The sequence below is a fragment of the Oncorhynchus tshawytscha genome, linkage group LG06, assembly GCF_018296145.1.
Source record: "Oncorhynchus tshawytscha isolate Ot180627B linkage group LG06, Otsh_v2.0, whole genome shotgun sequence".
Taxonomy (NCBI): Eukaryota; Metazoa; Chordata; class Actinopteri; order Salmoniformes; family Salmonidae; genus Oncorhynchus; species Oncorhynchus tshawytscha.
Window position 1 is genome coordinate 30,655,972 of NC_056434.1, and position 15,707 is coordinate 30,671,678.

At 42.3% G+C, this 15,707-nt stretch overlaps 2 protein-coding genes across 4 annotated transcripts in view; one reads left to right on the forward strand and one right to left on the reverse strand.

Moving 5' to 3' along the window:
• Nucleotides 1-342: 342 nt before the first annotated feature.
• LOC112253350 (C2 calcium-dependent domain-containing protein 4C) lies at nt 343-2,098 on the reverse strand. Its single transcript, XM_024425340.1, has 2 exons — nt 1,927-2,098; nt 343-1,761 (listed from the first exon to the last, which is right to left on the reverse strand). Exon 2 carries the CDS (start codon nt 1,735-1,737, stop codon nt 415-417), a length of 1,323 nt encoding a protein of 440 aa, XP_024281108.1. The 5' UTR covers nt 1,738-1,761; nt 1,927-2,098; the 3' UTR covers nt 343-414.
• A 6,077-nt stretch (nt 2,099-8,175) lies between these two features.
• LOC112252395 (talin-2) overlaps nt 8,176-15,707 on the forward strand; it is a 139,678-nt gene continuing 132,146 nt past the window's right edge. For 2 of the 3 annotated variants that reach the window (XM_042323163.1, XM_042323165.1), the window contains exon 1: nt 8,176-8,275. The gene's annotated coding sequence lies outside the window, so the exon portion shown is untranslated. The remainder of the gene's footprint in view (nt 8,276-15,707) is intronic. The other variant, XM_042323164.1, reaches the window with a different exon arrangement.

Here is a 15,707-nt window from a genome sequence, read left to right on the forward strand (position 1 = left end):
AAAAAGAGAAACTGAGTCTCTCACATTAGCACATGATGTTCATGTTTACACCTTCCCCTGCTGACAAAGAGGTTCACTAAAAATAGATCGTCAACCATGTTTCTGAATGAGGATGGATAGTAAGAGGAACCTAGAGTGATTATTGCCAGTATGCAAAAAAAATGTATAGGTCTACAAGATATTGTGTACGATGTGGTATGAACTCTGGTAAAAGGATGACATGGGCCTTTCAATATTCAGTTGCCATATGAAATGCATTATTGCTTGCATCAGATGTACTCCAAGACTGTCCTTTTATATAAAAAATAATAATAAGGAAACAGATATTTTAAAATGGTTTAATAAAATCTCTACTCACTAAATAAAATATAAATAAATACATTTCAAGTCAATAATTAATACAAATTATTTAACTTATAAAGTGATAATGCTTGTTAGTGGAAGTTCAACATCCCCCAGAATATAGTCTCTTTTCATAGTGGACATTTTATTGACAACTTTAAATCTCAGGGAGCGTTGGCCGAGATCTGAGATGGCATCAAAGAAAAAGTCCTCATTGAATATGGGGTTATGACACTTCCTGATGACTGTGCTACGCTGCTTTTGGACCTTTCCAGGCACCAGGGAGAGGCTGAAACTGCAGTTTATACTCTTGGGGTCCACCGAACGAGTATATAGCCCCTCAGCACTGATGAGCCGCACCCGCAGCCTCTGGTTATCAGGACAGTATTCTGCAGAGAGACGCAGGAGGCCATCCTTCCCTATTGGGATCAAGCTCTCCCTCATCACCCTTTCCTTGTGCAGAACAAAGTCTGTGGGGAAGATGGTAGGAGGAGTGAGACCGAAGCTTGGTGGAAGGCCCTCTACCAGCCCCTCTGACGCCCTCCTTATGACGTTGGGGCTATTGTCCGTGGAGCTGCCCTCGTCTGTCGATAGGGAGTTGTTTCTGGACACCACGGTCTTTCTGATGTTTCTGGAGAGAAGCCTTTCATGACTCAGTGTTTTGAAGAGGGAAGACTTGGGTGGGGACCTGCTCAGCATTGGGGAGCTGAAAGGGGATGACTCAGCTGACGAGGTGGTGTCGCTGTCCACTGTGCCCTGTCTGTTGAGGGTATAACCTCTGGGGGACAGTCTGGAGGTCAGGGTGTGGAGACTGAAGGAGGAAGGGGAGGATGACAGGACGGTGTTGGACCTGCTCCTGGGGAGCAGCAGCGGTGTGCCACAGGACCCAGGGTCATTGTGGAACAGGGACTCCTTCCTCCTGGTGTGGGGGCTCTCCAGCAGGGTACAGAAGCCGTAGCAGGTCTGGGCTTTGGCCATGTGGGGCAGGGAGAGGGCTGCCTGGCTCTGAGGGTCTGCGTTGGTGGTCTCCTCATCATTACAGTCATAGGGGCTCTCGTCCACACTCTCCACCTGGATGATGTGTGGGTTGATGAGCTCTCGTGCTGGGGCCTCCCTCTTAGGGATCCCCCTCTCCCGCTCAAACAGTGACACTCTGATGGTGGGGGCCTGGCAGCTCTGCTCTTTACCTTTCGCCTCCTGTAAGGGAGGGATCTTAAGAGGGATGCAGAACTCTGGTATAGTGTCTGGGGTGATGACGTTAGGACACAGGGAAAGTCTCTTGTGTTTGTTAACTTTCTCTCCAAACATGTCTCCGATCCTGAAGCTGTATTCTGTTGAGGGGAGAGGCAGGTTGGGTCTCTCCGCGGACACACGGATCTTCTCCACCACCCACATTAGTTCTCTGACAGGGCTTGGAAACTGCAAAAGGAAAAGGAAATCCTCATTAGATAACAGAAATGGACCCAAATCACAGGCAATCAAAAATTATATTTAAAAAAAAACAAGTTAAATACTTTTTATAAACACAAATTCAACTTTATATTGAAAGCATTGAGAAAAGGTAAATATTGAAGTTAAGCTTACCTTTTGTGAATGAGATGTGAGCAAATCCAACACTGTGTCCTTACAGACAGGCTTGTGACATAGATAATAGATAATTATTGTAATAGTAAAGTTTTTATAAGCAATATCTGAGGCTCTCTATAAGTAGCAGGCTCAGGCTCTCTCTTGTTAAGACCAGCTCCTCTGTAAGCGACTGACAGAGAGCTGCAGGCTGTTTAAATATGGCCGGGTGATGGGGAGGAGACCAGGATGACTTCCATACACCCTTCAGTGCTCGGACAAGAACCTCCCTCTCTCTTTGCTCAAATGTTCCCATGGAGACACCCAAGCCACAACAGCAGGGGGAAAGGCCAGCATGATAAGACAACTGAACTACTTTCAAATTGAACACATGTATTTGACCAAAGGAATACATGTTAATTGTTTGTTTGATTTCCATTTATGCAGATGAGCAAGGAAATGTAACTTTGGGTTGTTCACACAAATAAAGTGAAATGGTAAGATTATGGCTGAGGCCTATTGGTGAATTTTATTGAATAGAATAGGAGTCAAACCTCTCTACATCAATTAATTACAGGAAGAAACTATTGCTTGCTTAAGACACTTTAATATGTGCTTGATTTATTATTGACGTCAATACGTAGTCTTTGAGTCAAGTGAATCTTTGTCCATTTATGTTGCTCAGAATATTTGTTAAATCCACATACATGTGTCCCTTTCATATCAATACTACTTACAGTTTTGCTATGAAAGAACTGAGTCACTGTAAAAATAGCCTAAGTGTATAGATGTTGCAAAGCCACACACTGAAATCACAATATCCGACAGGTTTGTTTGTCATCCTCTTTTATCGATTTTGAATGCAACACACTATCATTTCAAATCACATGAATACTCAATAGCCTGCTATAAGTATTTCTATACAGGTCACCACCTTACTGTAGCACATGTATTTGTATTAAATGTAACCTTTATTTAACTAGGCAATTCAGTTAATTAAGAACAAATGCTTATTTACAATAACAGCCTACCCCAGCCAAACTGTGCACCGCCCTATGGGACTCCCAATCACAGCCAGATGTGATACAGCCTGGATTTGAACCAGGGACTGTAGTGACACCTCTTACACTAAGATGCAGTGCCTTAGATGGGGGCGCCACTCAGGAGCCCAGTATAATGACCGTGATATTGGCATGAAGATTACAACAGTTATAACTGTTAGTACCCTCCAAGCTCGTCATCAAGCTCGAGACCCTGGGTCTCGACCCCGCCCTGTGCAACTGGGTACTGGACTTCCTGACGGGCCGCCCCCAGGTGGTGAGGGTAGGCAACAACATCTCCTCCCCGCTGATCCTCAACACTGGGGCCCCACAAGGGTGCGTTCTGAGCCCTCTCCTGTACTCCCTGTTCAACCACGACTGCGTGGCCACGCACGCCTCCAACTCAATCATCAAGTTTGCGGACGACACAACAGTGGTAGGCTTGATTACCAACAACGACGAGACGGCCTACAGGGAGGAGGTGAGGGCCCTTGGAGTGTGGTGTCAGGAAAATAACCTCACACTCAACGTCAACAAAACTAAGGAGATGATTGTGGACTTCAGGAAACAGGAGAGGGAACACCCCCATCCACATCGATGGAACAGTAGTGGAGAGGGTAGCAAGTTTTAAGTTCCTCGGCATACACATCACAGACAAACTGAATTGGTCCACTCACACAGACAGCATCGTGAAGAAGGCGCAGCAGCGCCTCTTCAACCTCAGGAGGCTGAAGAAATTTGGCTTGTCACCAAAAGCACTCACAAACTTCTACAGATGCACAATCGAGAGCATCCTGGCGGGCTGTATCACCGCCTGGTATGGCAACTGCACCGCCCTCAACCGTAAGGCTCTCCAGAGGGTAGTGAGGTCTGCACAACGCATCACCGGGGGCATACTACCTGCCCTCCAGGACACCTACACCACCCGATGCTACAGGAAGGCCATAAAGATCATCAAGGACATCAACCACCCGAGCCACTGCCTGTTCACCCCGCTGTCATCCAGAAGGCGAGGTCAGTACAGGTGCATCAAAGCTGGGACCGAGAGACTGAAAAACAGCTTCTATCTCAAAGCCATCAGACTGTTAAACAGCCACCACTAACATTGAGTGGCTGCTGCCAACACACTGTCAATGACACTGACTCAACTCCAGCCACTTTAATAATGGGAATTGATGGGAAATGATGTAAATATATCACTAGCCACTTTAAACAATGCTACCTTATATAATGTTTACATACCCTACATTATTCATCTCATATGCATACGTATATACTGTACTCTATATCATCGACTGCATCCTTATGTAATACATGTATCACTAGCCACTTTAACTATGCCACTTGGTTTACATACTCATCTCATATGTATATACTGTACTCAATATCATCTACTGTATCTTGCCTATGCTGCTCTGTACCATCACTCATTCATATATCCTTATGTACATATTCTTTATCCCCTTACACTGTGTATAAGACAGTAGTTTTTTGGAATTGTTAGTTAGATTACTTGTTCGTTATTACTGCATTGTCGGAACTAGAAGCACAAGCATTTCGCTACACTTCCATTAACATCTGCTAACCATGTGTATGTGACAAATAAAATTTGATTTGATTTGATTTTGATTTGATTTGAACTGGACTTGTTGAGTTCACACAACGCTACTTTGAAGACAAAACAGATCACACTCTCACATTATTTTAGTCACTTTGAAATTAAATCACAAGTCTAACAGGTCTACACAATGCAACCTGCCTTAATTCATGCCAGGGATACCCTCTTGTGGTGGGAGAAGGATCAGCTTTTATGCCATAAAAACTATTCTATTTTGGACAGTAAAAGAAGATGAGAGCCAGTGGAGCAGCATTGACACCTCCGATACTTTACCCATAGAGATCACGGATCATTCAATTCTTATTATAACCATGTCACACCTCAAAAGGCATGGTGTTAAATGGTAATTGACATTGTGTAGGTTGATTAGTATCCAGTATAAAGCTGCAGTACACCTTCAATATTCCCTTTGACTTTCCTCTCTGGGTTTCTTAGAAAAGCTCAGTTCTCTAATGGCCAAAGTTCAAGTGGAGTAGCTTAGTAACTATGTGCAACCACACCATTAGACAGATGGTGGGATCATACCTAATGCTATCTCAAGAGATAAAATGTAAAGAGTGGAAGTTCTTAGAAATTTTGTTTTTAAAGGTCCAAACTTATTGTGGTTTCGTCAGCTGCATCTTTTACACGGATTCCAGACAGCGGAGAAAAAGGGGAGAGTGTCAAGATCAAATCAAGTCAACATCCCTTATGATCTATTTAGATTTGCTTTTGGGTTTCAAAGCCTATACTTTTCATCGTCTCATCCTATTCGATCAAATTACTTTTTTTAAACTAATCCGATTCATAGTTCACTTAAATGTTATCTTTTTAGCTGAACTAAATGAGGGTTTTTTGCCTCAGAAACTGAAGTGTGATACCAGTTGTCTCATTAGCTTAACCAAATGTATGTGACCCTTGCCCCAGTGAGCTGGATCTGGCAGCAATAATCATCCAGTGCTGCCAGGTAATAATGTACATGTGTTTGAGGGTCACCTCAAAACATAACCTGTTTTCCATCTAAAAGTAATACTATGCCCTTTCATTCCAAACAGGGGGTTACATTCTGTAGGATAATGTATTCCCCCTTCAGAGTATGTAACAGGCTTTCAGTCACCAGGCTGTCCGTGTGTTCATTCACTGCAGCCAACAGAGGGCAACATCTAGCTAGGTAGAAAACATACATTTGTCTTAAATTTGTCTCACACAGATCCCTATGTAGAATGATGGAAACTCTACCTGGCCTACCTGAAGAAGTACTACTATATCAGGAATACTGTTCTTTCATATCCTGAAGGGACGCCGCAATGGTTCACATAGAAGGGGCCAATATGGGGGTGTTCTGTAACCAGGCCTCGTCACAGCTCTCCACTAACACGGAGATCCACATCTTCAGCACAAATGTGATGCGAACCCTGAAAAACCACACAACCCCTAATCAATAAACTACAAGTCTTCATCGACAACTGCCTACGTTATGTACGGAGGATATAATGGCAATTTAAAATAGATACATACTCATGAAAAACACAATGGACAATTAACTGGACTACTACAACCCACAAGAAAAGAGAAAGCAGGGAAGGCTAAAAACCAACTGGAGACCCTCCACTCTACAAAAACTGAGTACAGCGGGCAAAAGCCCTTGCACAAAACAGAAATGGGCTTACAAACAAGTATATTAGGCCACCAGCTACATCATCCTGTCACCGGCCACATCATCATGATATGGAGAGGCGGGCGGTGACACTTTGCTTCTTGAAAGTCCAATATCTTGAAAACTTGGCGTCTGACATGCAAAACGTTTTGGGACTGTATCAACAGTGGACTAATAAATCAAATACCAAAAGATAGTTTTTGAGTGGATTTTCCCTTTAACTCTGTCTGAAGAACATTTCAAACTCCTGGTTACTTTTGGATCGGAACAGCTATTCATCCCAACGCGCACTGCCAAAGGGCATCCTAACCACAGGTGCTCACTGTTATTGATTGGTGTGACGTCATTGGAGAACGTCACTTTGCCTAATATTAAATTATGTTTATTATTGGGTGTGCGTTAATAGATATGAATACTAAGGCCTAAATAATAAGGCCTAAATGAATAAGGGCTAAATAATTACTGGAAATATTTTGAGATGATTCATATTTATTATAAAGGTTTTAGGCAGTTTCCCTTTTGTGTGGCAGTCTGCTATAGTTTCTGTAACAGAGAGGGGCTATAGGCCTAATGTACATAGTTGCTGTGAGCTGTGCCATGACGCATAGGCGTTTGTATTGCGCTGTATAAGTATCTTAAAATGCTTATACTAACTAATGTTGATAATGTTTTGTACACCCTCTGTATATGATGATTGTGTATAGACATTATGGGCAGTATATGAATAGAAAAGGGGTGTACAGCAGTAGTTATATATGATAGGCCTTGACTAGAATACAGCACATACAGTACATGTGAAGGGATAAAACAGTAGGTAAACATTATTAAAACGACCAGGTTTCAATGACGATGTACATAGGGCAACAGTCTCTAAGGTGCAGGGTTGAGTACCAGGTGGTAGCCAGCTAGTAACTGTGAATACAGTTCAGGGCAGAGGCCTGCTAGTGATGACTGTTTAACAGTCTCTGTCCCAGCTTTGATACACCTGTACTGTCTACGCCTTATAGATGGTACAGCGGTGAACAGGCTGTGGCAAAGGGGGCCAAGCCAAATTTGGATGGTTGTTGAGTCAATTAGACCATGCCAATTTGAAGCTTATCTTATTTCAAGCTTATCATGTTATTTCAGAATATTTTGCCAAGGTAGCTGGCTAACTCCTTGATCCTGCTTTGTAGTTTACCCCTCTGCACCCTGTCACCATAAATAAACCATTAGGCCCCTATGCAATTGAAGACGTTGTAAGCCTGCCTTCCTACATCTCCCTTGGCTACCCTGGGCCCCCTATTGTTTTACATAATAACAAGACTCATACAATACAATGCCATTCCTGTTACAACATTACTATACAGGTAAGTTATATCACAACATACTGCAAAGTGTTTATTATAGTTACCTGCTGGAGTTTTGGGCAACTGTCTAAACATATTGTAGGTCTATTGTGGAGTGTGGAGTGGGCCTAAGTTTACAAAATGGAGTGCAATCATAAGTTGCTTTACCATTTCCATGCCAGATTCATTACAGCAGACATTTAAATAATATGATATGAGCAATGGTTTCTCTAAATAAATCAAATTACGTTTTGTGCTTCATGTATGCCTAAACTAATGAAGACACACATTACTAATAGAATGCTAAATGACTCCAACCAACGCTACATTTTCTAGCCCATTACCAGGGAGTGTGTTTTCATTATGTTTCAAATTCCATCCATTTGAGGGGAAATACATGCATCATACGTGCACATAATCCCCCCCCCCCTCTCTTTCTCACGCTCTCACCTGCTCATTCTCCCTCCCTCCATCCCTCAAACGCACACACACACGCATTGCATTACTGTATAAGATGAAGATGCGCCAAGTGCTTTGGTATACATACATAGTGCTACAATTGTCAACCTACTTTATGGTAAAGAGAGGCTGGATCCAAACGTATGGAGTGCGAGTGTGTGACGCGCTTCCTCTTTTCTGCGCACAGAAGTAGGAGGGGCTTGATACGGTGGAGGCAGGACTGCTGCTGCACAGTGTGTGTGTGTACATCCAATTCAGCTCGAACGCGCTAACGAGTGACAGATTTCAGGTAGGATTTAACGTTCTTTTATCGTTCTAACGTGTTTTAACACTGACGTTTTAGGTTGGTATGTGTACTGGCCAACTGGGCTGTACGGTAGCCTATCTCATTACGGTATTTGATTCGAGCGCTCTAATGCATTACACATAATGAAAACCTATGTTCAGTCGTTCTGATTCAGACTCAGAACTGACTTTTAATTTATCTTGTCTATGGGTGTCGCATAAATTCAATATTTAACCAGTTTTATATTTGACTAGGGTACGTTGCAATTTCATGTGTCGTTTGCCCATAATTGCATCATTGATGATTGTTGATATAATTGCACCTGACACTGCAAACATGTACGTTATTTAATATGTGACAATCATACAACTTCATTAAACATAAGTGGCAAACTTAAGTAAATTTGGACTGGTTTCCTGAACCTCGTGCTAATGGAAAAACATTCAATCCAGTCTCCAGTGCTGTTATCGGAAGGATGTGCGAATTTAAGAGGCATTCCCATATTGGTGTTGCTAACGTTTGATTTTCTGTAGGCTACTTTGAAGGTTCCATAGTCAGTACTGTCATCGCTAGTGTGAATTTGCCGCCATATCATAATGGTAGCCGATGTCTGAAACCTATCAATGCCATGTTATCAAAATTAACCAGTAATATAATTACTGTAACCCAATACACCACTGGGCTGCTCTACTGCTAGTTTACATCAAGACAAGACAAAAGAAAATCAGATTATGATATTAGGCTGTAACCCAATAAATCGTGTCCATAGGCGCATCAGTGGTTAAAATAAGAACCTGATTGAAATGATTTATCAAGGTTGATTGTTTTCCTGTAGCCTACATGTAGTTTGATTGCAGAATGACTTTAAACAACGAGCCTCCCACTCATAGCATAAGCTTAGCAGTTTACATCAATAGCCTATGATGCTGAGTCCATGTCAGAAGCAGAAGACAGGTTGCGATTACTGCTACTCCTGCCTTCTTGTTCATGCATTTCCAGACCCGAGTTGCGCCCATATTTGGTATCGGAAGGCTACAGATTAAGAGATTTTAAACCATAGTGTCCAAAGATGCATTCCAGGACAGTCATAAATAATAGGTCCACATTTACCAATCAGGGATCCTTTTTACATTTCTGTCCATCAAACAATTTGGACTAGCATGAATGCCCATATTAGCATGCTCCATATATCAAGATGTGAAATTGATAATAGAGGCACAACAGACACAAAATAAAGGAAATATCTTGGTAGCCTATAAGTGTGATATCTTGTGCTCAGCTTTTGTCAAACTTGATATGCCTCAGGGCATTCTGCTCCACAGTAAGCTTCCTTGTTCGCTATATGTGGACCATTCATGTGACAGGTTTCCCACCAGTCTGACATGCTGAATTCCACACTGACCCTTAACCCTTACCCCCCAGGCACCCCTGTAGATCTGAAAGGAATACTTATGTGTAATGTCAAGTTTTTAACATATTGCTTAAAGCTATCCAGCCCTTTCAGAGCTACGTAAGTGCCTTAGGGGCTGGGGGTTTAATTAGGCTGAGACTAAAATGTCTAAAGTACATCTTTGGCCTTATCAATCACATAGACATTCCCATGCAGATTCTTTGCCAGCCCACTCCCCATGTCAGTTGGCAGTGTGCCTTCCTACTCCCATGAGTCAGCTGTCTATCTCTGCATTGCCACTGGAGGAGCTGGAACACAAGTCCTCTATAATGTATGTCAGTCACTATTGGTGGCTAGAGGAAGGGCTCTCTGAAGATCACGTTGACATGATGTGCCAAGAAAGATGCGCTTGAGACTGTAGGCTGCTGGAACGGATTGAAGAATTCTAAACCTCTTTTTGCAAAGGGATTGTGCTGGATGGGTCAATTGATGAGTGTGTGTTAATTTCACCCTAGCCACTAAACTGTGTGCCATAATCAGACTTAAAATACACTCCAGGACTTTGCATAGAGTAATGATATCTGAATGTCATATACTCTTTGAAGAATATGATATTGAAGGATAAGGGTATGTCTAGAGTGTTCAGGTGTTATTCATAGGGATGGGCATTTGACATCTTTTGACTGTTCGAGTACTTGAATAAAACAAATAATACATTTTTTTCGAAGGCCCGCACTGGGAAAAAATCTGTATGCATTTGTCTACACTCAGCGGACAGTTTATTAGGTACACCCATCTAGTACTGGGTTGGAATCCCCTTTGCCTCACGAACAGCCTGAATTCTTCAGGGGGATGGAAACATCACTCAATTGGTATCAAGGGACCTAAAGTGTGCCAGGAAAACATTCCCCACACCATTACACCACCGGCAACAGCCTGTACCGTTGACACCAGGCAGAATGGGGTCATGAACTCATGCTGCGTACACCAAATCCTGACTCTGCCATCGGCATAACTCAACACGAACCGGGATTAAACGGACCAGGCAATGTTTTTTTCCACTCCTCAGTTGTCCAGTGTTGGTTATCACGTGCCGACTGGAGCCGCTTCTTCTTGTTTATAGCTGATAGGACTGGAGCCTAGTGTGGTCATCTGCTGCAATAGCCCATCCGTGACAAGGACAGACGACTGTGATTTCCGAGAAGCCGTTCTGCACACTGCTGTTGTACTGCGCCGTTATTTGCCTGTTCTTGACCGCCTGTTAGTTTGCACGATTCTTGCCATTCTCATTTGACCTCTCATTAAACAAGCTGTTTTCGCCCACAGGACTGCCACTGGCTGACTGTTTTTTGTTTGCCACACCATTTTTGGTAAACTCTAGACACTGTCGTGCATGAAAAGCCTACTGGGCTGGCGGTTTCTGAGATGCTGGAACCGGCGTGCCTGGCACTGAGGATCATATCATGCTCAAAGTTGCTAAGGTCACTTGTTTTGTTCAATCGGACATTAACTGAATGCCTCAATGCCTGTCTGCCTGATTTACAAGGCAAGCCACATCCACATTACTCACTGTCTGTAGGAGCAAACCATTGTTGTGTACCCAATAAAAATAAAAGCAAGTGCCATGTAAGGTTAAGGTTTCAATAAATTAATATCAACTGCTTATATTGTATCGTAGAACACAATCTTCAATAAGGCAGTAACCTCAGCAGTGACGCTTGCTTGTAGAAGCCTATGGCTGTGCAATGGCATTGCCTTGTTTTGTTAATTTAGCAGACAAGACCGACACTCTTATTTCCTGAGCCCTTATCACAGTGAAGACGCCTATTTTATAGTTTAAAAAAAACGATGTAATAAAACAAAATGAAATAGAACCATATTTTTTTTCCAATTGTAAAAGAGTTGCCAGTACACATTCATGCCCATCTCATGCCTGGAACAGTTATTCTCAGAGTGATCATTTGAAACGGGGCTCAATTTGGCGAGTTGAAAGATAACTTTTTTTCAGGGTTCAAACCTAAATCTGTCTTCTTTTCAACATACAGAAGTTTTATTTAGTTTATTTTTCCTGTTTGGAGTTTTCTAAATGGATGAACAATTCCACGTTGAACACTGCATGGTAATTAATTGTGGTGAGTAGGCATATGATTCTGATGAAGACACGGAGCGGATCTCTTTTCAGTGTGGAAGCTGTCTATGTTTAGTGGGTTATAGCCTATGCTAACAAATTCTAAATGACAGTAACAGTTAGCAAAGTAGCTTAAGCAGAAAATAGAAGGGACACAATTATTCAAAAACTACAGCTCATTGTTGGAACACATATTTTCCTACTTCAATCAACCAGTCCATGTTGAATTTGTGCTAAAACTGTCGTCAATTGTCAAGGAATGTTGCTTGTGTATCCCATCAGTTGGATACGTTTTTATAGGGATTTATTACTGTAGGCCTAGCGGGAGCTTGTGTGCGCACTCGGCACGTGTGTAGAGAGAGCGACACGGAGGTTAAAGGAAATTAGGGAGAAGAACATGTGATGCTTGGCTTGTTTTTTTGTTGTTTTTGTGCCCCGCAAATGCACATGTACAAATGGAACACTAGAGTCAAATGCAAATTAACATTGTCTTCAAAACAACATTTCACTTGCCTGTTCGGGCAGCCACAAAGCACATTCCACTAAATAGTTATACAGTATTTGAAAATGATTTGATCGCTAGTTAAAGATCGAGCTTTGACATCCATTCGAATACTCAATTTCTCATGCCCATTCCTAGTTATGCATCCACACTGAACCATTCCAGCGCAAACTCTTGGCCAGTCCATGTTCAGAGATAGTGGGACCTCCCAATGATTCTACAGTACAGAGAATCTGTGCTCCGTCAGTCTGTCTTGTACACAGTTATATTTAGCTAACATTACCACAAGTGTCACAAGCTCAGATGGAGCACGCACTTGCCAATGATGACTGATAAAATCCTATTCAATTAATCAAACATCACCTCATGGAAACACAAAGGGGAATTGTGCAGCTATTGATCCAGAGGTTACAATATTAGCAGCACTGTACCACTCTTAAAACTGTCTGAGGCACACAGCACATTTCTAGATCCCAACAGAGTAGTCATGTCCATGGGTCTCATTATACCCTATATTCTATCAGTTGTTGATCTAGCCAATAGACATCACAAAACAATATATAGGCCTACCTACAGTAGTAGTGTAGACAATAGACAAGTGAAGTAATCCTGTCTCTGTCATGTGTGCACACATCAGATTATATTCAACATGCATTCAGTGCTGTCAATACGCACTGAAACCTGGTATCAGGTCATACAGTAATTACTATCAGTTTACCTCTTATTGACTTATCCTCATCTAGCTGTAGTACATAAACTTCAGCTATCTTTTTAATCATTTGGACATTGCCTTTGCCTAATCACAAGCCATCCATTTAAGAGGCCATTATGAAAATGACTGGATTATGGGAAGCTGTTAAGGTCTCTGTTATAACACACTCTAATTCATTCAAAAGTGCCCTCCTTGTGTAAATTATTCAATTTTATTGTGTTCTGGGGAATTACTAGTATTTGAGACCCCATATGGGACTGGGAGACGGCACACTCCAATTACCAGTGGCCCATACTAGATAAATATATTTGTTCATTTTTGGCAAATTAAGGCATTTTGTGGCATGTGTTTTAGATAAACAGGTGCTACTGACAGTCTAATGAACTGTGCTACTCTCTTCATCACTCATGATCAAAGGCTTGAATAAGTCCAATTACACTGAACAGAAATCTAAACGCAACATGCAACAATTTCAAAGGTTTTACTGAGTTACAGTTCACATATTGAAATAAATAAATTAGGCCCTATTCTATGGATTTCACATGACTGGGAATGTAGATATGCATGTGTTGGTCACTTATACCTTAAAATAAAAAGGTAAAGGCGTGGATCAGAAAACCAGTCAGTATCTGGTGTGACCACCATTTGTGTCATCCAGCGCGACACATCTCCTTCGTGTAGAGCTGATCAGGCTGAATGTGGTCCCACTCCTCTTCAATGGTTGTGTGAAATTGCTGGATATTGGTGGGAACTGGAACACACTGCCTTATACGAGCATCGCAAACATGGTCAATGTGTGACATGTCTGGTGAGTATGCAGTCTATGAAAGAACTGGGACATTTTCAGATTTCAGGAATTGTGTACAGCTCCTTGCGACATGGGGCTGTGCATTATCATTCTGAAACATGAGGTGATGGTGGTGGACAAATGGCACGGAAATGGGCCTCAGGATCCGGTCACGGTATCTCTGTGCCTTCAAATTGTCATGGATAAAATGCAATTGTGTTGGTTGTCCGTAGCTAATGCCTGCCCATACCATAACCCCACCGCTACCACGGGGCACTTTGCTTGCCCACACGACACCATATATGCTGTCTGCCATCTGCCCAGTACAGTTTTAACCAGGATTCATCCGTGAAGAGTACACTTCTCCAGCGTGCCAGTTGCCATCGAAGTTTAGCATTTGCCCAATGTAGTCGGTTACAATGCTAAACTGCCGTCATGTCAAGACCCTGGTGAGGAGCTTCCCCGAGACAGTTTCAGAAATTTTGTACAGATATTCTTTGCTTGTGCAAACCCACAGTTTCATCAGCTGTCCGGATGGCTGGTCTCAGACGATCACGCAGGTAAAGGAGACGGATGTGGAGGTGCTGGGCTGGCGTGGTTACATGTGGTCTGTGGTTGTGAGACCAGTTGGACGTACTGCCAAATTCCCTAAAACGATGCTGGAGGCGGCTTAGGGTAGAGAAATTAACATTATATTCTCTGGCAACAGCACTGGTGGACATTCCTGCAGTTAGCATGACAATTGTATGTTTCCTCAACTTTAGGCATCTGTGGCATTGTGTTGTGTGACAAAACTGCACATATTAGAGTACCATTTTATTGTCCCCAGCACAAGGTGCAAGTGTGTAATGATCATGCTGTTTAATACGCTTCTTGATATGCCACCTGTCAGGTGGATGGATTATCTTGGCAAAGGAGAACTGCTCACTAACAGGGAAGTATACACATTTGTATACAACATTTGAGATAAATAAGCTTTTTGTAGGTATGGAACATTTCTGTGATCTTTTATTTTCGCACATGAAACATGGGACCAACACTTAACAAATGTTAGTTTGAGGTGAAATATGTGGGATAAGACTGTGCTAAGACATCGATGAGAGACTATACAATCTGTTGATCTGCAAAAAAGTAGTCCAATAATGCAACACAGGTCATAATGACAATGGTTAATTAAAAACAGGGAGTTGTTCTTGGTCTAGTGCCAGTGAAGAGGACAAGCTGCTATTTACTGTGTGTGAGATTTGACCTATGCGTTTCTGCCATCCACTAGAAAGTGGTTTTCCTCCCAGCTGTTGCAGTTGCTCCTTCACCAACATAACAATCCTGGACGGAATTCCCCAGGAAATGTTTAGTCGGAGGGTTGGGAAGTAAGGGGTTGGGACTGTTGGGGAAGTGAGGGTTTTGGAGTCATCAGAGAGTGTGATTGTTGAACCATAATAATGCATGATGATGATTGTGTGGGAGCTGGAAACTGCAGCACACCCTGTGCTATACTGTACTGCTGTGGCTCTTGACCCTGTATTTGTGTTCTCTGTTTACAACTGAAATAGATCTCTCCTTTTCACTGATGTCTATATGGTCACACACAGCAGCCTCCATAGGTCTTGCCTCATCCTCCGCTGTTTTTTCAAGGAACTCAAGTATGTTATTCTTTCTTCTTCCTATGCTTTGGGCCAACCATAAGTATTTCTAGCATGGTGGATGGGTTTTACAATGACTAACCATGGGTACTATGAACTATTCCTTTGATTACGTGGCAATGAAAGGCTTGGGTGTGGAGAATTGGTGGTTTATCTTATTTATTAAGTTAAGATTGTCTGTGTGGTTGGTTGTTGGGTGTGTGTTCAGGTTAAAGGAGCAAGACATTATTATACTTAGACAGTGAGAAAAATACAGTTTTTTGTTGTTGTTGG

Coding starts and splice junctions, on each gene's coding strand:
- LOC112253350 (XM_024425340.1), bottom strand. CDS start 1,737: ATGTGGGTGGTGGAGAAGATCCGTGTGTCCGCGGAGAGACCCAACCTG.